At 42.5% G+C, this 26,222-nt stretch overlaps 1 protein-coding gene across 1 annotated transcript in view; it reads left to right on the top strand.

Annotated features, from left to right (window-relative positions):
• The window catches only part of Grin2a (glutamate ionotropic receptor NMDA type subunit 2A), a 423,546-nt gene that overhangs the window by 261,193 nt on the left and 136,131 nt on the right, over positions 1-26,222 (top strand). Inside the window, exon 5 of the mRNA NM_012573.4 lies at positions 21,287-21,401. Within this exon, the coding sequence (NP_036705.3) occupies positions 21,287-21,401 (115 nt within the window). The remainder of the gene's footprint in view (positions 1-21,286; positions 21,402-26,222) is intronic.

Below are 26,222 nucleotides of genomic sequence, written 5' to 3' on the forward strand. Positions count from 1 at the left end.
GTTAAATGAACACCAGAATGCTGGTGAAAAGAATTTACACAGACCACTTCTGTCTGTAGAAATGTAAGATTGGGGGCTGGAGAGATGGCCCTGTGGTTAAGAGCACTGACTGCTCTTCCAGAGGTCCTGAGTTCAATTCCCAGCAACCACATGGTGGCTCACAGCCATCTGTGATGAGATCTGATGTCCTCTTCTGATGTGTCGGAAGACAGCTACAGTGTACTCATAATAAATAAATAAATAAATAAATAAATAAATAAATAAATAAATACATACATACATAGAAATTTAAGATTGAGAGAAGTAACTAGTATTAAGTTATTTTACATAAACGTTCTCTGATCTGAATTGTGAAATTGAGTCCCAGTAGATACATCTACAGAACACCCCCATACCTGAGGTTCAGGGAACATTCTAGATGAGGAAACAGAAAGATTGTAAGAGCCAAAAGCTCAGGGAGTTTGCTGTGAGATTGTGCCTCCGAGCAATGTCAGAAGCTGCACCCTTAGAGTCTCACCAAGAGGACCGCCCCAAACATCAGCTGAATAAGGATGATACCAACAAGCATGTCAAATTGAAAAGGGGTGGGTGGTCATACTTGAAAACACGTTTGCGAGCCACAGTATACAGACTATGCAGGTTGTATTTAGGGTGTGTGTGTGTGTGTGTGTGTGTGTGTGTGTGTGTGTGATAACAGTTAGTGAAAAAGGAGGCCATGAATTTGAAAGAGAACAAGGAAAGTTACACAGGAGGGTCCGGAGAGAAGAAAGAAGAAGGAGAAATGCTGTAATCTCAAAAAAGTGGAAAAGCAAACTTTTCCGCCTTTGAATTTTCCCATATTCTCTTGCTCAACAGCCATAGTTTAGCAGTTCCCATAGGTGTGGGTTTCAGTAGTATTTCCCTTTGAACTAGACCACTCTCTTTAACAGTGCCCTTTGATGCTATCAAGAATTCATGAGTGGTGTTCAGATCCCATGTCCTAGGCTTTGCACAAAGTTCTTTATGGACGTTTTCCTCACCAAAGCTGCATGCCGTAAGTGTGTTTACTCTCCCCAGTTTACTGGTTTGCTTTACATAAACGTGACACAAGCTGGAGTCACCTGAGAAGGGAGAACCACAATTGAGAAATTACCCCCATAAGATCTGGCTGTTGGAACGCCTGCTGAGTATTTTCTTAAAGAAGGATTGATGGAGAAGGTCCAGCCCATTGTAGGTGGTGCACTGAAAGAAAGCAGGTTGAGCAAATGGCGAGGAGCAATCCAGTTAAGGGTGGAGGAACACCCTTCCATGATCTCTGCATCAGCATCTGTCTCCAGTTCCTGCCCCGTTTGAGCTCCTGCCTTGACTTCCTTCAGTGATGGACTATGATGTGGAAGCATGAGTCAAAACCCCTTCCTTCCCCAAGTTGCTTTGGTCATGGCATTTCCTCTCAGCAATGGTGAGCCTGTGACCCCCTAGTCTATGGATGTTAAATCCACCTGACTCTCCATGTTTGTAAAATTATTTTTACATGATAAGACACATATAACGTATGAGGCTTCGCTTTAACCATTTAAAACCATGCAGTTCAGTGGAGGTTGGTACATTCGCAGCCTTGTGTAAATCTTCCAGAGCTTATATGCCCCCAAACTTGACAACAGTTATTCGGAGTGAACCTCTTCATGATGCTTGCAGTCCTGGTCACAATACCCCAAATCGTAAACAACCCAAATATCATCAATAGCAGCTGATCCTAAGGGGGTGACTCGCCACCTGAAACTGTGAGGCCCAAACAAACTCTTTTATAAGTTGTCTTGGTCACGGTCATATCACAGAAATGGAAAAGCAAGACACTGAGTGAGGGAACCGAAGGCCCACATATCACGTGATTCAACCTATGTGAAAAGTAGTCACTGGTTTTGTAAGAACTGTAAGTCTTCAGAGATTTTTTTCCCACATAACAGTACAGCACGTTCTTTAGCTGTAAAATTCGGGCTTTGTACGCTAACTCCACTCTTCAAATGAAAGTGAAACTGGTACGACTTAAATTAAAAAGCAAGAAAAGCCCTCCGTGTGCCCTCTAAATGAATCTGAAGAACTGCAGAAAGCAGCTTCTGGTTCCTCTCCAGTGAGAGCCTTCCTGACACGTACTCTGTCCCTTAAAACGGCCACTCGACATATGTGTGAACGGCTAAAACAATACCAGATTGAAAAATTGATCCGTCACATCCATATCTCCATACTCAGTAGCCAGAGCTTATGCTCAGCTGCTCTGATCCCTTCACAGACCTGTGACATCATCACTGCCATGGCAGGAAGTGCTTCCGGACAGCCTTGGGCTCTGGGTGGTTACATCAAGGCACCGGTGAAGTCCGCCATGACTCGGGTCCTTGGCTCCAAGTACACCTCACCTTCTGCGCCTTCACTTCCCACTCCCAGTCCTGGCTGACCGGTCACCTCCCTGGCCAGCTCTCAGACTGACCTACTTTCCAATGTCACCAGTGAAGGCCTGGTGCCAACCCACAGCATGCCGCCTCTCCGCCCTGCTCCCCTTCCTGTTTGCTGCCTGCTCTGGACCGGATCCATCCTGCCACTCTTTGACGGGAAGGCCTCCTTCCACCGAGCTCTAGCCAGCTCTGCAGAGAGTTAGGCCCTAGTTCCAGCTCCATTTTGTTCTGTGGTTAGGAGGAAGATGCAGGATTAGGACCCTGCCTTACCATCGCACCCCATTCTCGGTCTTGCATCCCTGCTCTCTTCTTTGTGCACTTCCTTCTCTCCCCAGTTCCCGTCTCTTTAAGGAACCTCTTTTATCTCTCTTTTCAACTCCTTTGTGTGTGTTAAATAATATACTTTAAAATTTATTACATATAATTATGTATGCAGTATAATTTATATATTTATATAAATATTATATACTGTGTAATATATAATACATATAATTATATATTATAAAATATATTACTTCCAAATAAACATTTTTGGAAAACAAATAGGAAGAAAGCTATTGTAAAATAAAAAGTGCATTGTAAAACAAAATATAAAAAACTAACTAAATGTATATATATATACATATATATATATAAAATTTATGTTGTAGCTGTCTTCCTTTATAGGAGAACTATCCTAGTGGATACCTAGAATTTCAGATAAACTGAGTCCTCTGTGGTTTTCACTACATGAAAAGTTTAATTTAAAATTAGGTAGAAGAAATTGACAGTATCTAATAATAAAAGAGATGAATTATAGCTGTCCACTCTAGAAAAAGCACATAAATGCAATTTCTTTCTCTCAGAAAATTATTTTATAATTAAAAGTATTCTGTGTTTGTGTGCATGTTTGCATGAGTGGGTACATATGTCCCTGTGTGCAGATGTGTGTGTGTATAAGGAAATGCCAAAGGACAGCCTTCGGGATGGTCCTCCGATACCGTCCACTTTGAGATGGTCACTCCCTGGTCTGAGCTCACTCAGTGGCTAGGCGGGCTGGCCAGCGAGCACTGGGGAGCTTTCCGTCTCTGTCTCATTACAGCTGGGCTTTCATGTCTGCACTGCTAGGCTTGGCTTTCTGTGAGTCTAGGTATTGAACTCAGTAAGGCAGGCACTTTAGCAACTGAGCCATCTCCCGGCCTCGCTCTCAGAACACCTATGTCCTAGTCTCACCTTTGCTTCCCCTGTGATGATGTCACACGAAACTCTGCCTACCTGGTGAGATGAACTGAGCTGAGATGATGAGGGCGTGATAGGGATGGCACAATCGTTCCTCGTTCATGTGTGTGCGCGCGACGCGCACATGTGCACATGCACGCGCATCTTCTGTGGCTCTGTATGCATAAGAGACAACTTTAGGTGCTCACTTCTCTTCTGCCTTTCTGTGGGTTCTGAGGATCAAAGTTAAGAAGCACAGTGGGCTTTTTGCTCACTGACCCACCTTACTGGTATGGTTGTAAATGCACAAAATCTGTGTGGAGTTTCAACTTGCTATATTCAGACTGTGCTTGGCTGCGGGCAACCGAAAACAGTGATAGTGAAGTCACACAGGAGAAGAACCCCTTCCTTGATCTAGCCGTTCTCCTACCCATTGGGTGGCAGATGAATCACCCTCTCTAACAACAGGGCGGCCTTCGCAATTATGGGTAGAGATGGATATCCAGGTAGTTCCGCTGACTGCAAAGCTGATCCTTTTATAGGATGCATTTCCACAGCAGAAACCCGTGGCGGGATGTGGAAGATGGCTACTGCAGCACTTACACAGGGCTGTCAAGTTTCATTACAGGACTGGGCAGCATGGAGACCGCTATCTAGGCCAGGACATATTTAACTCTATCTTGATGGCTCCAAGTTGCCGTCCAGCACACCGGGAAATTCTCCACACTGCTGAGGACTCTGGCACAGGCCAGTTAAAAATCTGCTCCTGTTCATACAGTAAATGGGCACTGACCGCCTACCATATGCCAGATGCTGTTCTTCGTGGTGAGGACACACAGTGACAGCTCGGGCACTATCCCTGGTCCCCTGGAGTTCACCCTCCAGCAAAGATGAGGGAGTGTGAAAAAATTCTACAGTAGCAGGGCTGGAAGGCAGATGCAGAAGAGGGCGGAGACTGAGGAACCAGGGCAGCAGCAGGGGGAGTTGGTAAGTTTTCTGAGAAAGCATGGGCTCCTCTCAGTTTAGGAGGACCTATGTATGTAAATATGTAGGAGAGAAAGACCTTTGCATTTGAATGCAATCTTCTGTGATATTTCTTTCTTCTCCTCTAGCTCTGTGCAACGGGGGAACAGCCATTCATGTGCAGGTGGATGCCACAGGTTGTCACCGTTAGTTTTGTTAGCCTGATGCAAACCTAGAAGAAATGGAATCTTAACTGAGTAATTGTCTCCATCAGAATGGCCTGTGGGGCATTTTCTTGATTGTTAATTGATGGGTGAGGGCCGAGCCCACCGTGAGCGGTTCCACCACCTCTGGGAAGTAGTTCTGTGTTGTGTAAGAAAGCAGACCAGGCAAGCTCTGGGATGCAGTCCTTAAACTGGGTTGTTCCATTGTCTCTGCTTCAATTCTTGCCTCCGGGTTCCTGCCTTGGCTGCCCTCAACAAGGAAGGGTACCTTGTAAGTTATATAAAAACCTTTTCCTCCCCAAGTTGGTTTTGGCTATTTCATCACAACAAAAGAGAAGCCATGTTGGCTAGAGGGCAGCTTCAAGGCTCACCCTCAGGAGTTATCTGCCTTTTTTGAGTGGATTCATTCACTGAAATGGACTCTATGATTAGGCTACACTGGTTGGGCAGTGGTCTCCAGGGATCTGCTTCTCTCTGCCTCTTCAATGTCATGATTACAAGCAGACACCACTATGCTTAACTCTCAGGAATTTGCTTTGTAGACAAGGCTGACCTTGAAGTCACAAAGATCTGCCTGCCTCTGCCTCCTCAGTGCCCGGATTAAAGACGTGTGCCCCCACACTTAGTTTGCTTTTACAAACATGAGCTCTGAGGATCAACTCAAGTGTTTATGCTTGTGTGGCAAGTGCTTTAGCCCTGAGCTATCTCCCCAGCCCCTGACTTTCATTTTAGTTATTATTTTCAACAAAACTTTGAATTTTATTTTTTAAATAATATATTAGAATTGCGTGTTAGATTGCATGAGTATAAAAATCTCACAAAACACATGGTTTTATAGTTTGAATATGAACTGTCCTTCGTAGGCTCATGTACTGAACACTTGGTTTTCAGGTTCATGTTGGGAAATATTGGAACAGGTCACCAAGGACTTTATTTGGAAAGTTGTACCTGGTTTCCAATCCCCTCCTCTCTATGTTTCCTGGCTCCATTTAATGAGCCACTCTGCCATATATTCCGATGGCCATGATGTTCTGCCTTGCTATAGGCCATGGAACTCCATATTCCAAAGTTATTAAGGCATGTGCACTCTGAAACTGTTAGCCAAAAGAAATCCTGTACCCCTTAAGTTGTTTATGTCAGGCATTTTTGTCCCACTGGGACATGGTGTGACTAACACCTCAGATTCATGCCATCCTCACTTCAGTCCAGTTAAAGAGTCCCATTTCTGCACAAGAATCTCTTATGCTCTCCGTGTACAGTTACAGAGTTCTCTCATGCACTCCCTGCAGTTACATACTTCTCTCATGCTCTCCCTGCAGAGATACATACTTCTCTCATGCTCTCCATGTACACTGACAGAGTTCTCTCATGCTCTCTGTGTACAGTTCAGAGTTCTCTCATGCTCTCCATGTACAGTTACAGAGTTCTCTCATGCTCTCCTGCACAGATACATACTTCTCTCATGCTCTCCATGTACACTGACAGAGTTCTCTCATGCTCTCCATGTACAGTTACAGAGTTCTCTCATGCTCTCCTGCACAGATACATACTTCTCTCATGCTCTCCATGTACACTGACAGAGTTCTCTCATGCTCTCCATGTACACTGACAGAGTTCTCTCATGCTCTCTGTGTACAGTTCAGAGTTCTCTCATGCTCTCCATGTACAGTTACAGAGTTCTCTCATGCTCTCCTGCACAGATACATACTTCTCTCATGCTCTCCATGTACACTGACAGAGTTCTCTCATGCTCTCCATGTACACTGACAGAGTTCTCTCATGCTTTCCATGTATAGTTACAGAGTTCTCTCATGCTCTCCCTGAAGTTACATACTTCTCTCATGCTCTCCGTGTACAGTTACAGAGTTCTCTCATGCTCTCCCTGAAGTTACATACTTCTCTCATGCTCTCCGTGTACAGTTACAGAGTTCTCTCATGCTCTCCCTGCACAGGTACATCCTTCTCTCATGCTCTCCATGTACACTGACAGAGTTCTCTCATGCTCTCCATGGACAGTTAGAGTTCTCTCATGCTTTCTGTGTACAGTTACATGCTTCCCTCATGCTCTCTGTGTACAGTTACATACTTCTCTCACGCTCGTTGTATACTGTACCATACTTCTCTTATGCTTTCCATGTACAACTACATACTTCCACACTTTTAACCTTTGTTAAATCACTCATTTGTCTTCTGTACCTGTAGTTTGTCTTTTGGAGACACTGTATAAAATAGAATCCTATAATATATGATGCTTCAAGTATCACTTCTTTCACTCCAGCAGAATGCCTTGTTATTCAATTTCCTTTGTGTTTCTGTTATATTTTAATTTTTGTATAGCCATAGAGAATTCCAGTTTATGGATTTGCAGAAATCCCACTCCAAGGTGTTTTTATTTATATTTAAAGAAATAAAATCTTATGATCTTATGAAAACTGTAAAGACACACACATATTAATAATTGCCACATGCTAAAAAAATCTCTACTGTCCTTCATGGCTTAATAGATAAGAGGCGTGGTTTTTAAGTGATGGGAAACAAATTGTTAACCTAAACAAGACAAACAAGCAAACAGCCCAAAGGATATATTGGCTCATTCAATAGGAAAAATACAGTGATCTTGGCACGTTGAGATTCAGGCTGAAGTAATGTCTTCAGATCTTCCCCTATCTCTGTCTAAATAAAAATTTACATAATTCTTTCATCGCTGTGTTTTCGCAAATCCAGAAAGCTAATAACTCCTTCCAAACTGCAACAGAAAGTTTCCAGAGAATAAATCTGGTTGAAGGAGGTAGAAAGGACTGCTCATTCCTGGGCCAATCAGCAGAGCCAGAAGCAGTGGTGGTAGGAGTCTGCCATCCAGAAACACCCACAGCTGCTTTCTGAAAATCGTGGAGTATAGGAAGAAGAGCCGAGGACCAGGGATCACAGTAGCTATCAGAACTTCATGGGTTTGTTTTGATTTGTGGTATAAAAAGGACGGTTAGGGCAAATGAGATTGGAAAAGCTAAGGACATGGAGATTTTATTCTTTGAGTAATAGGAGGCTATATCAACCTTTTTACTGTGTATATTTGTGTGGTGTGTATGTGCGGCACATGTGTGTGTGTGTGTGTGTGTGTGTGTGCATGAGCATACATGGGGGCCACAGGAGGATGTCAGGTATCCCGCCCTTCCACTATCTATATTATTCCCTATAATGTCTTCATAATAGCTTCACTTGGAGGTAGACTGACAGCCAGCAAGTCGCAGTCACTCCTCTGTCTCCCCACTGCATTGGTTTGAACTCATAGCCACGTTTCCCTTTTATGAGCGTGGTGGTGATTCAAACTAATGTTCTCCTGCTCCTATAGCAAGTACCCTTACCCACAGAATCATGTCCCTAGTCCCTCATTTCAGCCTTCAAAGGAACCACTGGAGATCTAGAACACTCACCTGGCAGTGGGACAAATACCACTGTATAGTATGAAGGACATCTGGGAGCAGTTCTGCATACCCACTCTCCTGGAAGGAAGGTAACAGCTTAGCCTATCTCTAAACTTGTTTGTTCTCCTCACAAGCTGCTAGAATCCTACAAACTGGGCTGTGGACTATTGTCTCCAAAAGTTTAAAATCTGACATAAGTGGTGTAGTCATAAGTGGTGTAGTCAGAACCAGGAAAGATTAGGGGTGCATTTCATGTACTATCCATTGATGGTGTGTGTTTCATTTTCGTGGTTATTTTGGCAAATGGAAGGAAAGGTCTTAGACAAGCAATGTCTTTTTCAAATCTACTCCAAGTGTTTAATTTAGATGGCAAATGCATACATTTAGAGAGGAGCGATTCTCCAGAATTTAACAGCTAGAGGAGGGCATACTCCTACTACTGTGAGGTCAGGACCACTTCATAGAGAAGATGTCATTTGAGATGGTCTTGTAGAGTGACTAATAACAATGATGTAAACAACAGAAAGTGTAAAGGAGTGTGTTCAGGGCTTGGGGAGGAGCTTACTGGCTAGAGCACTTGCCTGGCATACAGAGTCCTAAGTTTGAGTCCTAGGTCCACATCAATGAAGCATCTGTAATCCCAATAGTCAGGAGGCAGAGGCCAGAGAATCAGAAATTCAGGGTCCTCCTTGGCTCCAGGGCTCAGGAGTAGCTAGAGACCCAAAATATTCTGTCTCAAACTCTCTATTTCCCTACAATTGAAAAGACAGGCAAGGGCCAAGTCAAGCAGGGCCATTGTGCAGTGGAGAGTGGGTGTATGTAGGTCCAGCCTTGTGAAAGCAGAAAGGATGTAGACTTTGGCTTCTTATTTAGTTTGTCATCACCTCTAAGCCTCATGCTTAGTGTGAAGTAAAAAACATGGCCCCCCGAGGTGAACACTGACACATTGCTGAAGGAGCAAGGCCAAGGACATGGTGACCAAAGGGAAGACCTAATGTTGGCTTCTGGTCTAACCACGTGAGACTCTGAGATGCTTAGAGAACATCAAATGGAGTGCATTGGCAGAGCTACCCCAGGAAGTATTGGTACATAAGATTTAATAAAAGGGAAGGTTACCAGGCAAGACCCTAGGGCATAAAGATCTGACAACAGAGTGTGTCCTATTTAGTTTTATGTAAGTTAACATAAACTAGAGTCATTTGGGAAGAGAAAACTTCAACTGAGAAAACACTCCCACCAAACTGACTGACCTCTGGTCAGGCTTGTGGTATTTTCTTCATGGATGCTTAATTGGAAGGGCTCCAGTTTGCTGTTAGAACTTGGACCTTGGGCAGGTGTTTCTGATTAAGAAAGCAGAAATCCATCAATGTAATCCACTATATAAACAAACTCAAAGAAAAAAAAACCACATGATAATCTCATTAGATACTGAGAAAGCATTTGACAAACTTCAATACCCCTTCATGATAAAAGTCTTGGAAAGATCAGAAATTCATGGCCCATACCTAAACATAGTAAAAGCAATATACAGCAAATCAGTAGCCAACATCAAACTAAATGGAGAGAAACTTGAAGCAATCCCACTAAAGTCAGGTCCATTCTCTCCCTACCTATTCAATATCATTCTCAAAGTCCTAGCAAGAGCAATCAGACAACAAAAGGAGGTCAAAGGGATTCAAATTGGAAAGGAAGAAATCAAAATATCACAATTTGCAGGTAATATGATAGTATAATTAAGTGACCCCAAAGTTCCACCAGAGAACTCCTAAACCTGATAAACAACTTCAGCAAAGTGGATGGATATAAAATTAACTCAAACAAATCAGTAGCCTTCCTCTACACAAAGGATAAACAGGCTGAGAAAGAAATTAGGGAAACAACACCCTTCACAATAGTCGCAAATAATATAAAATACCTTGATGTGACTAACCAAGCAAGTGAAAGATCTGTATGATAAGAACTTCAAGTCTCTGAAGAAAGAAATTGAAGATGATCTCAGAAGATGGAAAGATCTCCCATACTCATGGATTGGCAGGATTAATATTGTAAAAATGGCCATCTTGCCAGAAGAAATATACAGATTCAATTCAATCCCCATCAAAATCCCAACTCAATTTTTCATAGAGTAACTTGCAAATTCATTTGGAATAACAAAAAACCTAGGATAGTGGAAACTATTCTCAACAATAAAAGAATTTCTGGGGGAATCACCATTCCTAACCTCAGGATGTATTGCTCTCAATAGTGATAAAAACTATATGTCTTAGTACAGAGACAATGGGAATAGATCAATGGAATAGAATTGAAGACCCAGAAATGAACTCACACACCTATGGTCACTTGACCTTTAACAAAGGAGCCTAAAATCATCCAGTAGATAAAAGACAGCATTTTCAATAAATGATGCTGGTCAACTGGTGGTCAACATGTAGAAGAATGCACATGAGAGATCCATTCTCATTGCCCTATACAAAGCTCAAGATCAAGTGGATCAAGGACCTCCACATAAAACCAGATACACTCAATCTAATAGAAGAAAAAGTTGGGGAAGAGCCTCTTACAAATGGGTACTGGAGAAAATTTCCTGAACAGAACACCAATGGCTTATGCTCTAAGATCAAGAATCAACAAATGGGACCTTGTAAAATTGCAAAGCTTCTGTAAGGCAAAGGACACTGTCATTAGGACAAAATGGCAACCAACAGATTGAGAAAAGATCTTTATCAATCCTATATTTGATAGAGGACTAATATCCAATATATACAAAGAACTCAAGAAGTTAGATTCCAGAGAATCAAATAACCCTATTAAAAATGGGGTACAGAGGTAAACAAAGAATTCTCAACTGAGGAATATCACATGACTCAGAAGCACCTAAAGAAATGTTCACCATCCTTAGTCATCAGGGAAATGCAAATTAAAACAACCCTGAGATTCTACCTCACACCAGTCAGAATGGCTAAGATCAAAAACTCAGGTGACAACAGATACTGGCGAGGATGTGGAGAAAGAGGAACACCCCTCCATTGTTTGTGGGATTGCAAGCTGGACAACCACACTGGAAATCAGTTTAACTGTTCCTTAGAAAATTGGAATAATACTATCTGAGGACCCGATATACCACTCCTGGGCATATATTGAAATGATGTTCCAACATATAACAAGGACACATGCTCCACTATGTTCATAGCAGCCTTATTTATAATAACCAGAAGCTGGAAAGATCCCAGATATCCCTCAACAGAGGAATGGATACAGAAAATATGGTACATCTACACAATGGAGTACTACTTAGCTATTGAAAACAATGACTTCATGAAATTCATAGTCAAATGGATGGAACTAGAATATATCATCCTGAGTGAGGTAGCCCAGTCACAAAAAACCACACATGATATCCACTCACTGGTAAGTGGATTTTAGCCCAAAAGTTCGGATTACCCTACACCACATGAAACTTGGTTTATCCACAGACCACATGAAGCTCAAGAAGAAGGATGAACAAAGTGCGGACACCTCCATCCTTTTTAGAAGGGGAAACAAAAATATTCATAGTAGGACAAAAGTTTGGAGCAAAGACTGAAGGAAAGACCATCCAGAGACTGCCCCACTTGGGGATCCAGCTCATACACATACAGCCACTAAACCCAGACAATATTGCTGATGCCAAGAAGTGCATCCTGACAGGAGCCTGATATAGCTCTCTCTTGTGAGGCTGTGCCAGAGCACGACAAAAAGAGAGGCAGATGTTTGCAGCCAACCACTGAACTGACAACAGGGTCCTCATTGGCGGAGTTAGAGAAAGGACTGAAGAAGTTGAAGGGGTTTGCAACTCCATAAGAACAATACCAACCAACCAGAGCTCCCAGGGACTTAACAACCACCCAAAGAGAACACATGGACAGACCCATGGCTCCAGCTGCATATGTGGCAGAGGATGGCCTTGTTGGGCACCAATGGGAGGAGAAGCCCTTGGTTCTTCCAAGGCCTACCCCCCAGTGTAGGGGAATGTCAGGGTGGGGAGGCAGGAAGGAGTGGGTGGGTGGGTGGGGGAACACCCTCATTGAAGAAGGGGGAGAGGGGGCATGATGGTGGTTTATGGACAGGAAACTGGGAAAGGGCATAACATTTGAACTATAAATAAAAAATATTCAATAAAAAAAGAATTTAGAAAAAGAACCCAAACCTTATAGAAACGAGCTGGAAAACATGAACAGATTAAAAAAAATAATCAATGACTCTGATTTGCTAAACATGTAAATCAAATGACAAAGGGAAAGACTCTGACACCCCTGGGTCTGCTGGAAGAGGCATTTAAGGGCTGGTGAGATTCAGGAAACTGGCCCTCAGAACTTGGGAAATGGCAGAGCAGATGGGAAGTTAAGGGAAAATTGAGAAACACTAAGTGGGTTACAGTGGCATTTATGAAAGAGTAAGAGAATTAGAGTCTGAAGGGAAAGGGTGAATAATAAATATGTCTAGAGAACATTTCAAATAATCAAATTTTGGAAGTCAAAACGAGACAACTGTGAGGCCAAAAAGACAAAGTAGGAACTCGGAAGAATGAGACATCTTGTATACACAGCTGCTCACACAGCCCACGCATACTGCCTCTGACAGAGGTCTGAGGGACCCCCGGATGTGACTGTGACAAAGAGAAGCTTGGCTGTAAGCAGACAGAAGTGTGTCACAATGGAGTTAGGCAAGGGAACAGCATGGGAGTGTCCATTAGCTCTTATTATTCCACAGCTGTGTATTGGGCATGTGTAAAGCACCCTGTGTGTTTCTGTGTTAATGTTAGGTGACGGGGAATGATATGGTTGAAGTGTTTTTACTATGTTATACTAGTTATATACTATGATATGATAATGATGATTCATCGTGATATATTAATATATTAATATATTAGTGTATTCTGGTTGTAATCTCTCCATTATCTTCCCTTGTTCCTCTGCACTTCCGCTGAGTCTTCCTCTTCCCAAGTGTCCCCTCAGCTGATTTTTGTTTTGTTTTCCGGTTGTTTTGGTGATCCAATGGATTTAATTAGGTCTGTTGACAGGACCATGGGAACATTACCAGTAGATACACCACTGAAGAAATGACCCCTCTGCCAATGACCATCGCTTGCCTGTAGATCTCAGAGAAGGAGAATCATTAGCACTTCCCCACTAAATGGTAGGACGTTGGCCTTGTTCATCTTGTGTGGTGATCACAGTGGCAGAACATCCAGGACTGCAGCGGCTCAGCAATGCCTGGAAGACAGAGCTCTGCAGTGCTTCAGCCCCTCTTCCAGCTCCTGTGCTTTTAATTTTTGACCTTCCTCTGTTCTGGTCCTTGAGTGTTGGGGATATAGATGTCCCATTTACGACTCAGTTTTCAGTAGTCATTCGTCTCAGGACTTTGACCAGGTGCACACCTCTACAGTAACTGTCAGCCGCACTAACTCATCTGTGGGCATGAACAGGATTATTTACAAAGCAACTTGATGGTCACAATGGGGCATTTAGTAAAAACAGCAGGGAAGGAGGTGGAGTGGGCTCAGGACAGTTGAGATGCTCCCCAGGTGGTCTAACGGAAGCCCTGAAACAGGAAATGTCATCAACTCCTTAGAAATGCCAATTCTGTCCTTGCTCAGGGCAGTTTTTGACCAGTACTAGCTCTCTGCCACCAGAATACACTAGAAATACAACAATAAGCAAGAAAGGGTGGGGAATGGGCTTCCTTTATGATGCATGCATCTTGCTTATTAGAATGCAAAATAATAACAAAATACAAAGAAAGCCTAAACCAACCGTCCAATAGAAACTGAAATCTTCTTTTTGGCATGTGAGTTCTGAGGGGAATCAAACTCAGGTTTCATGCCTGTGTGCCTATCTCTTGGGCTAACTTCCTGTAACCTATCACTTTCCTTTAAAGGAAATATTTTTAAAATCCAGGGTGTGGAGCCGAAGGGATAGCTCAGTAGTTAAGAGTGCATTCTGTGCTTGCAGAGCACCCAGGCTTAATTCTCAGCACCTATGAGGTCACAGGTCACAGCCGCCTGTAGCTGCAGCTCCAGGGGATCTGATGCCCTTTTCTGGCCTCCATAGGTTCCTGAACTAATGTGGACAACCCCCACATAGACACACATGGTTCACCAGCAGCAGCAGCAGCAGCAGCAGCAGCAGCAGCAGCAGCAGCAGCAGCAGCAACAGCAACAACAACCATAAATGTTTAAAAAATAAAATTCAGGGTTCAATCAGACCTATAGCATGTCCTGGTCTAGACCGCCCACATAGCTAGCTCCCCACAGTCCTATGTAGTCCAGGCTTCCATCAGAGGCACTGCTGGTCTGGAGTGAACTTGGAATTTCTGGCCAGTGTCAGTGTGTTTGCGATATAGGAAGTATGGCATCCTTGTTCTCTCTTAGGCCTTGGCCATTAATCGTAAGAAGGTGCAGGTTGTGGGGAAAGGGCCATTCCTCTTGGTCAGCAGCCTCACATCCCCAAGGCTGTGGGTGAGTCTCCTACAGGAAACTTCTGTGTGTGTGTGTGTGTGTGTGTGTGTGTGTGTGTGTGTGTGTGTGTGTGTGTATGTTGCAAATAGCTCACATTTTGGGGGTTAGTGCTACCTCGACCACTTTAGCATCACTGAATGATTGGAAGACAAAGCAGACCTTTGCAGAATACTAGTGCCTTTGTGTGTTTTGCTAGCTTTCTTGTATTTATTGCTCCTGATGGAAATATTGAAGATATAAATTGAAGCTTAGTAGCCACCAGGGGTTCTAGTATTTTTATCTGGGTTGCTAAAGGTGTGTAATCAATTTTGATAAGCAAGACAGTGATATGATTTTACTGTTTAATACAGTGCTCAGCAGGTAATAATGGGAACAGAGCAAAGTGGTATATATAACGGTATCTCCTATGGTAAAGGATTTTGCTCTGGTTTAAGTGGGAAGAAAACCTAAGGAGATATGGACTGTCCTTCCTAGAAACTGGATAGAAGCAATGGAGTTAACACACACTCGCTCCTTGCCAACTTTGTAATGAAATTGGTCTTCAGCAGGAAATTCTCTTAGAGCTTTTTTTTCTCTCCTGAAGGACTAAAGACAGGAGCTAGACAGGGATTGTATCGACATTTAGTACATGGAGCCACCGCTCTAGAATACTGAATTTTAAGGGAACACAGTAAAAATCAGGACTTATACATAATGGTTTTCATACAATCTGAAAGTGATTGGTCAAATATGACTAATTACCCTGCTAACGCCACCTTATTTAGTCAGAAAACAGAGGGAAAGGGATAGTGTACAAGAATCAAAGTGATAAATGAAAGAGTTGAGTAAATTCAACTGATGAATTAAAAGAGAGATGGTGACTCATACAAACTACCTAGCCTCTTGCTAAAACCATGAGTGTGACCCTCAAGTCACATGATGTAACCCACAAGTGCTTCTCGTGAAGGCCAGCTTTCTATGTCAAAACCAAAACCTTTATCCCCTGACCCAGGGTGTTAGTTTCTGTCAGACTAACTAACTAACTCTGGAAGAAGACATCCTTATTTGTTCTCAGGCTGGGAACCTATGGTTGGGAAGTGGAGTGTTAGGTCTATAGTGAAGATGAGTATCATGGCAAGAGTACAGGCAAGACACAGCTACTCATTTCTTGTTAAGAAGATAAAAGCAATAGAAGGGACCAGGGGATCCGCTAGCCCCTTAATGGTATCCTTCAATGACCTACAGGCCTCTCAATGGGTCTCTCGAAGCTTCTATCTCCCCAAACTGCAGCACCTTCAACCTGTGGGTCTTTGTGAGGGACAGTCAAGATTCAACCTGTAGCACTTACCTTTCTAAATAGAAAAAAATAAACAAACAAACCAAAGAAAACCAAAATACAGCAGGCTATTTCCAAATCTCTTGATATAAACATTTGTATTGATACAATTGTATCAATTGCACTGTCTTGATACAAACATCTTGATTATAAACATTTAGGTTAAGAACCAGACCTTGTCTAAACTTTGTTAATCCAAGAATGCTGGATTATGTATCTCCATGAACTGGTCGTTCTAGCTATGAATTTGGGGTATGAAGCACAGAAAGTCCTTGGGTGGCTGTTTTGTTTTGCTTTGTTTGTTTGTTTTTATTGTTGTTGTTTTTTTCTGTGTTTTTTTTTTTTTTACTAGTGTGGCTCATTGTTACTGCAGCTATACTGCAATTCATCAGAGTTCTGTTGCAACTGTTGGCCTGTGGGCACAATCCCTTCACCCCAAACACTGTTTCCTTTGCTCTCTTTCTTGCCTTGATTACTAACTGGTCCCCTCTGCTTTTCTGTGCCTTGCAAACTCCCTCTTCCAGCCTCTGTCCCCAACAAACAGAATGAGTACAGCCCCCTTACTGCAGCTGATGAGGTAATTTCTTCTGTCTTTAGCTTCCCATCTCAAGCCGCTCTCCTATACCCCCAGCAAACCCTATCTCCCGATCCTTCTGACCTGATTCTAACTCTGATCAAACTCACTATGAAGCTTCGCCTTTCTTTGCTATTAACTATGCTGGTTTGCCTCATGCAAACTGTAGTTTCTGTCCCCTACCATCTGTCTACCTGACCCTTGTTCTTTCTTCACACAGCCTAAACACAGTCTACTTTGTTTCCTGACTCTAGCTCTGGAGTTGCAATAAAATTTACCACAGCTTACAGTTTACCTTCTGCGCCTTATCCACTTAAGCAACAAACATCTGTAACTGTATATTTGACTTTCTTTACTCTTCTTTCTGTGACTATCTCCCCAGCTGTGAAAACTGAAGGATTGTTTTTGTGTTACTTTATTAGCAGATTTCATGACAGAGAGTATGCTTGATGTATAGTAGATCCTCAAAAGACTATCGGATGGAATAGTGGATGGGTAGGTTGATGGGCTTATGGATAGATAGTGTATCAATATGTAGGTAGATAGATGGATTGTTGGAGAGACAGATGGATAAGTATATTGATCAGCTTACAGATAGATGTTTCAAGGTGTATGGGAGAGGAATGTAATTATCCATAGATAAGTGAGTGGATGGGTGGAAGGATGGATAGATATTTGATGGGTGGATAACTAAACATATTGATCTAGAGATAGACTGATACATTGATGAATATATTTGTGTCTGTATGGATGGATGGTTGGCATGTCTAATGATAGATAGCTATCGAGCATCAACTGGGCTCCTACCATGGGCCAGGCAATTTGGAAGGACCAAAAATAATTATAAGAAATGAAACCAAAATGTCAGCCTAGAAGACAAAAGCAGCCTAATTTAGCTCCCAATTAGTTACTTTGAAAGACTGTTGACTATTAGGAATTTGAAGGAAGTCCAATGTCTCTCTAATTCATCATCTTTCTATGCAAAATCTTTTCATGATCTCTATGCACAGGGGGTGAAAATGGAAAATTCCTTAGATGCTTCTATCTAGGTCTACTTAGCTCATCATACACCAGCCAAGAAACACCACAGGGAAGAAGAAAGAGCAAACAAGTTTCCACTGCCTGTATAATGAATGGCGTTCATCCCATGAATGGGTACTGGTGCAGAGGCATTGCACGGCTGCTTCTGCCCAAGTGGTTTCCTGTTTACAGCCTTCTTTTCATGGTTCTCCGTGGCCTTCTGGACAAATGTCCAGTGCTTTAGAATGCCATACAAGGGCTCCATGATCAGTTCTTAGAGCCCTTTACAGAATTACCAGCTCCTTAACAAGCTGCATCCTGGTGAGTGCCCACCTGAGCTGGTAACCCCTAATATTTCTTCTATCTCCCCCCATTCTCCTCTATCCCCCAGAAAGGCTCCCTACATATTCTATGTTGTGCTAGGAGCCCCTCCTCTACCTCTGCAACTTCTCACATGTTTCACCTCTCATTCTGCCATTGGTGTGCCTACGTCTATGAATTATGAAAACTGTTAGTCAGAGGCTAGAAATGCATTGTACCTTTAATTCTGCATCTACAGGACTCACTATAAGAGACTTGAAATGAATAATTATGGAGTTTAGAAAATATTTCTTTAGGTCTGGCAGGATGGCTGAGTTGTAAAGGGCTTGCCTATCAAACACGAGCATCTGAGTTTGACCCTCAGATCCCATGCAGAAGTGCCAGCATTATGGTGTCCTTGGATCCCAGCACTGAGGTGGTGGAGACAAGTGGATCCATGAGACTTGCTTGTCAACCAGCCTCATCTGTTTGACAGGCCAGTGGGAGACCCTGTCAAATGAGACCCACAAGGTGGGTGACATTCCTGAGGAATGACATCAGGAATTGTTCTTTGACCTCCACACACATATGTACATGCACTCATGCACACATATACATATGCTGCCCCATGCACATACAAAAAGAAAACTTTTTTTTAGCAAACTATCATAGATTCCTCTCTCCATCGTCTTCCTGCTTCTCTTACCATTAAGTACGGAGTGCTTTCTCCACAGCATTAGTGTGTTGCTGAGAACATGATGTTTAAAAATAGTGATTATGGATGTGTGTGTACATGTCTGTGCCACTGTATTTGGGAACTCTTGGAGGCTAGAAGAGGGTGTGTGATGGCCTGGGGCTGGAGTTACAGGCAGTCAGAGTTACTTCATATAGATGCTAGGAACCAAACTTGAGTCTTCTGTAAAAGCATTAAGAGCTCTTAGACTGAGCTGTCCAGCCCTGACAGCGTGGCTTTTAGTGATGTAGACAGCCCATGGGATGCACGCAGCACTCCTCACCATTTCCTGTTTTCCAGTTGTCCACGGAACTTTGGTCTCTCCTATGTGGTCACTTTGGCACTACAGAGGTCATTTCTCCTTAAATATTTTCACTTCTTTACCTGCTTCTGATGAAGTAAATATAAAGTCAGGGTATGTTTTCATCCCTCTTTTTCTGATGAAGTTTTCAAATGCTGTCTGTCATACTATTTCTGGGGAGTGTCTGTGAAGGATATTTTCTTAATTTTTTTCCTGCTTTACTGTGTGCATGTGTACCTACACATATGCCACAGTATGTGAAGGCCAGAGGACAACTTTCAGGAGTTGGCTTTTCCCTTCCATTCCATGTTCCCTATCCCAGGAATAGAACTCAGTTTGGTGGCACGTCTCTTTTTCTGCTGAGCCATATTGCTGGCCCTTCAGACGTATAACATTTATCTCAAACTTCACCTTTTCATCCCAGTTTTGGTGGATGGATGGTGCTCTGAATTCCCACTGGAGTCCAACCTGATCATGTGTGAGAGAATTTGGAGGATCTAAATAGAGAGGGAACAAGGATTTTTGCTGAGCAGGAAGATGCCCCCTGTACAAAACACATCCAGGCTAGTGTTGAGTCCACAGATGTGACACAGGTCCTTAAGGACTTGTTTCTTCATCCTCCCTTCAAACAGCTCAGAATCTTACTGGTTTTTCGTTTTATCTGTTCTCTCTCTGCTGCTTGTCCTCATTTTCTCCTTCTTTCCCTCTTCTTTAGCAACCACCAGGGTCAAAGCCATATCTTTTTTCTACCTTTATTGAAGAAACATAACCCTGTAAACGGCACTCCACATGCCTGCTTGTCTCCTTGTTCACTCTCCACATGGTTGTACGGTGCTATTACTAAAGCGCTACACTACTCCCTTGATTAAAACTTTTCAATGACATCTCACTTTGAGATTAAGACAGGATAGAATATGGCCTACCAAATTCAATACTGTCTGCTTTGTCTACCATCTTGGGCTTGCCTGATGTTACACTTCTCTTTCTATCTGCTTCACCTTCAATAACCAGTGTCTAGTACCTACCACAGACCTTTGCACACATTGGTCCTTTATCCTGTTCTCATCTTCTCTTACCTAGTCAATGTTGACTTACCCCCATAGATCAAAATATACTCTCTGACTCTTACTTTTTCTTTTTTGTTTTTCTAAGAGAGAGAGACAGAGACAGAGACAGAGACACAGAGAGAAAGAGACAGAGAGACAGAGAGACAGAAAGACAAGGAATGATGTTGGGTATCTTCCTCAGTTAATTTCCATGTCATCATCATCACTGACAGAATCTCTCACTGAACCTGGAGATCATCAATTCAGCCAGATTAGCTTGCCAGCAAGTCCCAGGGCCCATCCTATCCCTGTTGCTGCAGCAGCAAGATCATAGGCATGTGCTCACATACACAGCCTTTTAACAAGGTGTAGAGACTCTAAACTCAGATCCTAATGTTTACACTGCAGACACTTTGCCACGTGAGCCATTTCCAAAGTCTCATTTTCCTTTTCTTGTAGCGTGTCAAGGATTTGTGGTTAATCATCACAGATCTGCCCTCTCCCTTAGACTCTAAACCTTGTGAGAACAGGTATCACATCTGTTCCCCTGTTTATCTTCATCCAACTAGCTACGCCCTGACAGGTAGCAAATAAATATTAGCTGAATGAGTAATAACAGATGGGCCATCATTGCTTTGAAGCTAGATCTGTGTGGTTTGTGAGGAAGTCGTTTTCTTCAGGGAAACCGAAGAGAAGAGAAGAGAAGAGAAGAGAAGAGAAGAGAAGAGAAGAGAAGAGAAGAGAAGAGAATACACAGGCCTAGGAAGATGGCTACATGGTTAAAAGTATTCCTGCTGGGACCAGAATTCAGTTCCCAGCATACACGGCAGGCATCTCACCACCTAGGGCCATACTCACCTGCATGCACACATGCATGCATGTGCGCGTACACACACACACACACACACACACACACACACAGAGTTGGGGGGAGGGAGACAATGATATGCATTCAGATTCTCATGCAAGAAGATCATGTGAACTCAGGTCAATGAATTTTGCAAGTCAGAAGTGTTAGCCCATTGATTACTGATACCTAGATACAGTACTGGAGTTCTGAGAACGAGTCCAGGCTAGCAGATCAGAGTGTGTGTCATTACCAGTGCTTCTGTAGGTCCTGATAGGTCCAGAGTTGCAGGCTCTATATAATGATAAGCAATGGCTGTGTGTGTTTATATTCTAATATTGTGCTGACAGCAGCACTCATGCCTTTGTTGGATGCCTCTTGAAGTCCTCCCTAAATGTGTCTTTGTCTTTTCCTCTCTCTAGATTCATGGTCAATGTGACTTGGGATGGCAAGGACTTGTCCTTCACTGAGGAAGGTTACCAGGTGCACCCCAGGCTTGTGGTGATCGTGCTGAACAAGGACCGGGAGTGGGAAAAGGTGAGTGTGTGCACAATGCTGGGGTGGAGGGGTATGGGCAAAGCAGGGTATGGGGAAGGCACCTTCTCCCAGGGAAGTTCCCCTGCAGTGGCTGTAAGCTCCTGTCCAAGACCCAGGGCCAGCCTTTCAGAGAACCAGGCAGGTGCAGGAATGCACTTATAATTTCTTTCTGTCCTTATATCCCAGCATGGATGTTCTGGGCAGATTTAGGACAATTTAAAGAGGATTAAGCCCCTCTTACAGAAAAGCAGGAACAAATGTCCATTGAGACAAAGATCTCACTGACTTTCTTCAATCTTCTAAGCATGTACCATGTTCACCATTTGCCATATTGTGAATATCCTGTATTCTAATTTACTTAATTTTTTACTTGAGTAAACTAGTTTTCAAAATGTCAGAGTATCATTTCTATGGCTATCTATAAATCATAATGGGGAGAGGAGGTTAAGTCTCACATAGCACATACTAAAGTAAAGACATACAATGGTATCTGTCCCATGGTTCACCTTCTCCCTCCATGTCCAAATTACCAAATCAATCCCCACATCACTACAACACAAATGCAACAAGAAGGCCAAGACCCAGGAAACATCATGCAGGAAGAGACAGAAGTGTAATAAGGTGGAGAATGTGGAGCAGAGCAGTGTGAAGATGGAGCAGAGCGGTGTGAAGATGGAGCAGAGCGGTGTGAAGTTGGAGCAGAGCGGTGTGAAGATGGAGCAGAGCGGTGTGAAATAGAGCAGAGCGGTGTGAAGATGGAGCAGAGCGGTGTGAAGATGGAGAAGAGCGGTGTGAAATGGAGCAGAGCGGTGTGAAGATGGAGCAGAGCGGTGTGAAGATGGAGCAGAGCGGTGTGAAGATGGAGCAGAGGGGTGTGAAGATGGAGCAGAGCGGTGTGAAGATGGAGCAGAGCGGTGTGAAGATGGAGCAGAGCGGTGTGAAGATGGAGCAGAGCGGTGTGAAGATGGAGCAGAGCGGTGTGAAGATGGAGCAGAGCGGTGTGAAGATGGAGCAGAGCGGTGTGAAGATGGAGCAGAGCGGTGTGAAGATGGAGCAGAGCGGTGTGAAGATGGAGCAGAGCGGTGTGAAGATGGAGCAGAGCGGTGTGAAGATGGAGCAGAGCGGTGTGAAGATGGAGCAGAGCGGTGTGAAGATGGAGCAGAGGGGTGTGAAGATGGAGCAGAGGGGTGTGAAGATGGAGCAGAGCGGTGTGAAGATGGAGCAGAGCGGTGTGAAGATGGAGCAGAGCGGTGTGAAGATGGAGAAGAGGGGTGTGAAGATGGAGCAGAGAGGTGTGAAGATGGAGGAGAGGGGTGTGAAGATGGAGCAGAGCGGTGTGAAGATGGAGCAGAGGGGTGTGAAGATGGAGCAGAGCGGTGTGAAGATGGAGAAGAGTGGTGTGAAGATGGAGAAGAGTGGTGTGAAGATGGAGCAGTGTGGTGTGAAGATGGAGAAGAGTGGTGTGAAGATGGAGCAGTGTGGTGTGAAGATGGAGAAGAGTGGTGTGAAGATGGAGCAGTGTGGTGTGAAGATGGAGCAGAGCTGTGTGTAATGCTGCTTTCTGAACATTCATGGCTGTTGTACCCATGAATTCACAGCAACCACGGTTGTCTGTGTAAGATCTGAACAAGATCAAGCCAGTTAGGTGTCCTGCAAGGAGGAAGGAGAGGCTTCTGACCCCTTATTCCTAGTGGAAGAGCTATTGGCATTGATGGTGGATGGGGAAGTAGGAGTCGCTTTTCTCTTGGAGTGTGATCACTATTAGTGTGTCCATGCCCCAGTGGTAGCTCCACACCTACACACATATAGGCTAAACTAATTGGGCTTAGCCAGTTACAGTAAAAGTAAAGATGTAAAAAGACCAAAGTAGAAAGTAGTATTGTTGACTGTCTTGTTTCTAAAAAATATTAGCATCTTGAAATTTATCACTGCTTTACACATCAAATGGAAAAGAGGCCAGTGAGGAAGAAGGTACTAGGGTATGGTGTGAGAGGCTCACACAGCTAACAAGAATTAGGAGAAAGTGTCTATAAACAGGAGCCTAGATTGCAGGCCTGAGGACAGATTCCTAGAGGAGAAAGTGACAAGACAGCAAGAAAAACTTGCCTGCTACATTCACCAGCTGTGAAATGTGTGTTCCTTCAAGAACACGTGAAAAATTCACTAAGGTAGATTTATTTTGGAATGTAAAATGAGTTATATTTGGAAAGATTGAAATGGTATAGATTGAACCTTGTAATTACAGCAGTATTCAAATTAAATTTAGCAATAAATTCAGTATATCCAGAAAATGCGTGTTTGGAAATTATGATACACTTCTACATAAATCTTAGGTGAAAGAAAAAAAAGACAGTAGAAAATATTTTGAACAGAGTGATAATGAAAACATTCCACATCACAACCAGGAGGGGGAAGCTGAACACATGTTAGGAAGGTAATTGACAGCTGCAAATTCATTATCATTGAAAAGAGTCTGTGCATGAAGAGATGGATCAGCAGTTAGAGCACATGCTGCTTTTCTGGAGGACCTGAGTCCAGCTCCCAGCATGCATGTTGGCCTGTAACTGTTTGCAGCCTCAGCCCAGAGGACCTAGTGTCTGTCTACTGGCTTCTTCAGCTACCCATTCATGCATAATATACATTCACCAGACATAGATACATGAACATAAATAAAAATAAATAATATAATTTTACATTTTAAAACAAAAATTTTAAGATAAAATAAAAATCTTTTTAAAAAGGCAAATTGTAAAGTCCATAATTCTTTTGAGAGAGGAGAGAGGGAGGGAGGGAGGGAGGGAGAGAGAGAGAGAGAGAGAGAGAGAGAGAGAGAGAGAGAGAGATCGAGATCTATAATCTCAGCACCGGGAGGCCGAGCCAGACTTGTCTCTCTGTCTATTTCTCTGTCTCACAAAACACAGAAAGCTGGAAAAAGGACCCAAATGAAGCAGAGAAAAAATGATAGATATAAGATTAAAAGTCAACAGCATAGAAGTCAACCTTTAGGAAAATATTTAATAAAATTCATAATTCATAGCAACAATAATCATGCAAATAACCATAAATAATTACTATTAAACACCAAAGGTGATATCACTTTAGAAATCACAGATGCTAGATAGTAAAGAAAATACACATGAAATTTATGTTAACAAATTTGACAGTATTGATAAAGTGGGAAAATAATTCAGAGAATCATGCTTTTTCCAAATTGACACCAGAAGTCAGTCTTACAAATTTGCTAGGACATTGAATGTAGAACAGAAAAGTATTTCTCCTTCTTTTTTTGTGGAAAAAAGTAATTGATTTGCATTCCTTTCATTCCCTGCTATGGCGTTAGGAATAAGGGGTCTTCGTGTCCAGATGGCTTCACTGTGAATTCAATCAAGTGTTTATAAAAGCAGGAATGCCAGTGTACACAAAGTTTCTACCATCTTACTAATCACAGGCAATGATGCTGCCTAAAAGGATAACTCATCCTAGATAACGGGTTTATTTTAGGAATGCAATATTGGCTTCACATTCAAAAAGTAAATTGATGTAATTTGCCATATTAACAGAATAAAGGAGAAAATTATATAGTTATTGCAACAGATGCAGAAAACACATTCGACAAAAGACACCATCTATCTTGGTAAGAGAGCCAATTAATTCCTTACTCTGATGAAAGCTGTCTATGACAAAACTACAGCTATATCTTTTTAAATATAATACTTTCATTACTTAAGAATTTTCCACATAAATACAATATGTTTTTATCATATTCATCCCTGCCTCTGCAGCTCCTCTCACACATTTCTATCTCAACTTCATGTCCTGCTTTTAATTTTACTTTTTATTTTTATACTTATAGTCCATCAAATCTAAGTCTGTTCCTATACACACAGATGTATGTATGGGGCAACACACCAGGTACCACACTGCTAATGAAAGCTGATGTATCATCCCCCAGCCTCTGACTGTCAGTGACTTTTCAGGTAGAGGGAGGGGCTCTGTGATGGGCTGTTGGCTGGCTTGATTTTGCACAGGTCTTGTGCAAGCAATCATAACAGCGGTGAGTTCATGAGTGCAGTGGGCCTGTCCTGCTCACAAATGACTCTCTAGCTAATGCTGCAGTTGGTGATGACATAGTGGAACCAGATCTGTGAAGGTGTGGTGAACTGATCCTCATGGGCAAGGAAGAAGTTGTTGTGAGACTTCCTGATACATGGCATAAACTCAGCTTGAAGGCCAGAGGAAAATAAATGTGGGCCTTTTACTCATATGATGTACAAAAACTAACAGGGCAAATGGTAGGCTTATGTCAAAACGAAAATCTGGAAGTTTCTAGAAGGTGATGAAGGAGGATGTGGAAGGCCCAAGAGGACTTCAGATTTCTTTTCTCTCCTTTTATATTTGAGATTATAATGTAATTACATCATTTCTTTCTTCCTTATACTTTCCAAACCCTCCCCTATACACCACTTAGCTCTCTTTCAAATTCATGGCCTCTTTTCTTCATTAATCATTACATGTGTATGTAGTATATAATATATATGCCTAAATATTACCTGCTCAGCCTGACAACAGATTTCTTAAACATCCAATAAATATAAAAACTGTGATCTTTCAAACTAAGTAGTGTTTTGCTTATATAAAAATTTAGAAGTGAAAAAGACAAAATACAAGCTGGAAGCAATAATACATGTATGTTATGAAGGACGCATATTTAAAATATATAAATGACTTATAAATCAATAATAATAAAGATTAATCAAAGTATTAATCAAAACAATTATCTTACATATGTCACAAGAGATACTACTTAAATGTTGATACATT

Source organism: Rattus norvegicus, chromosome 10 (assembly GCF_036323735.1).
Source record: "Rattus norvegicus strain BN/NHsdMcwi chromosome 10, GRCr8, whole genome shotgun sequence".
Lineage (NCBI taxonomy): Eukaryota > Metazoa > Chordata > Mammalia > Rodentia > Muridae > Rattus > Rattus norvegicus.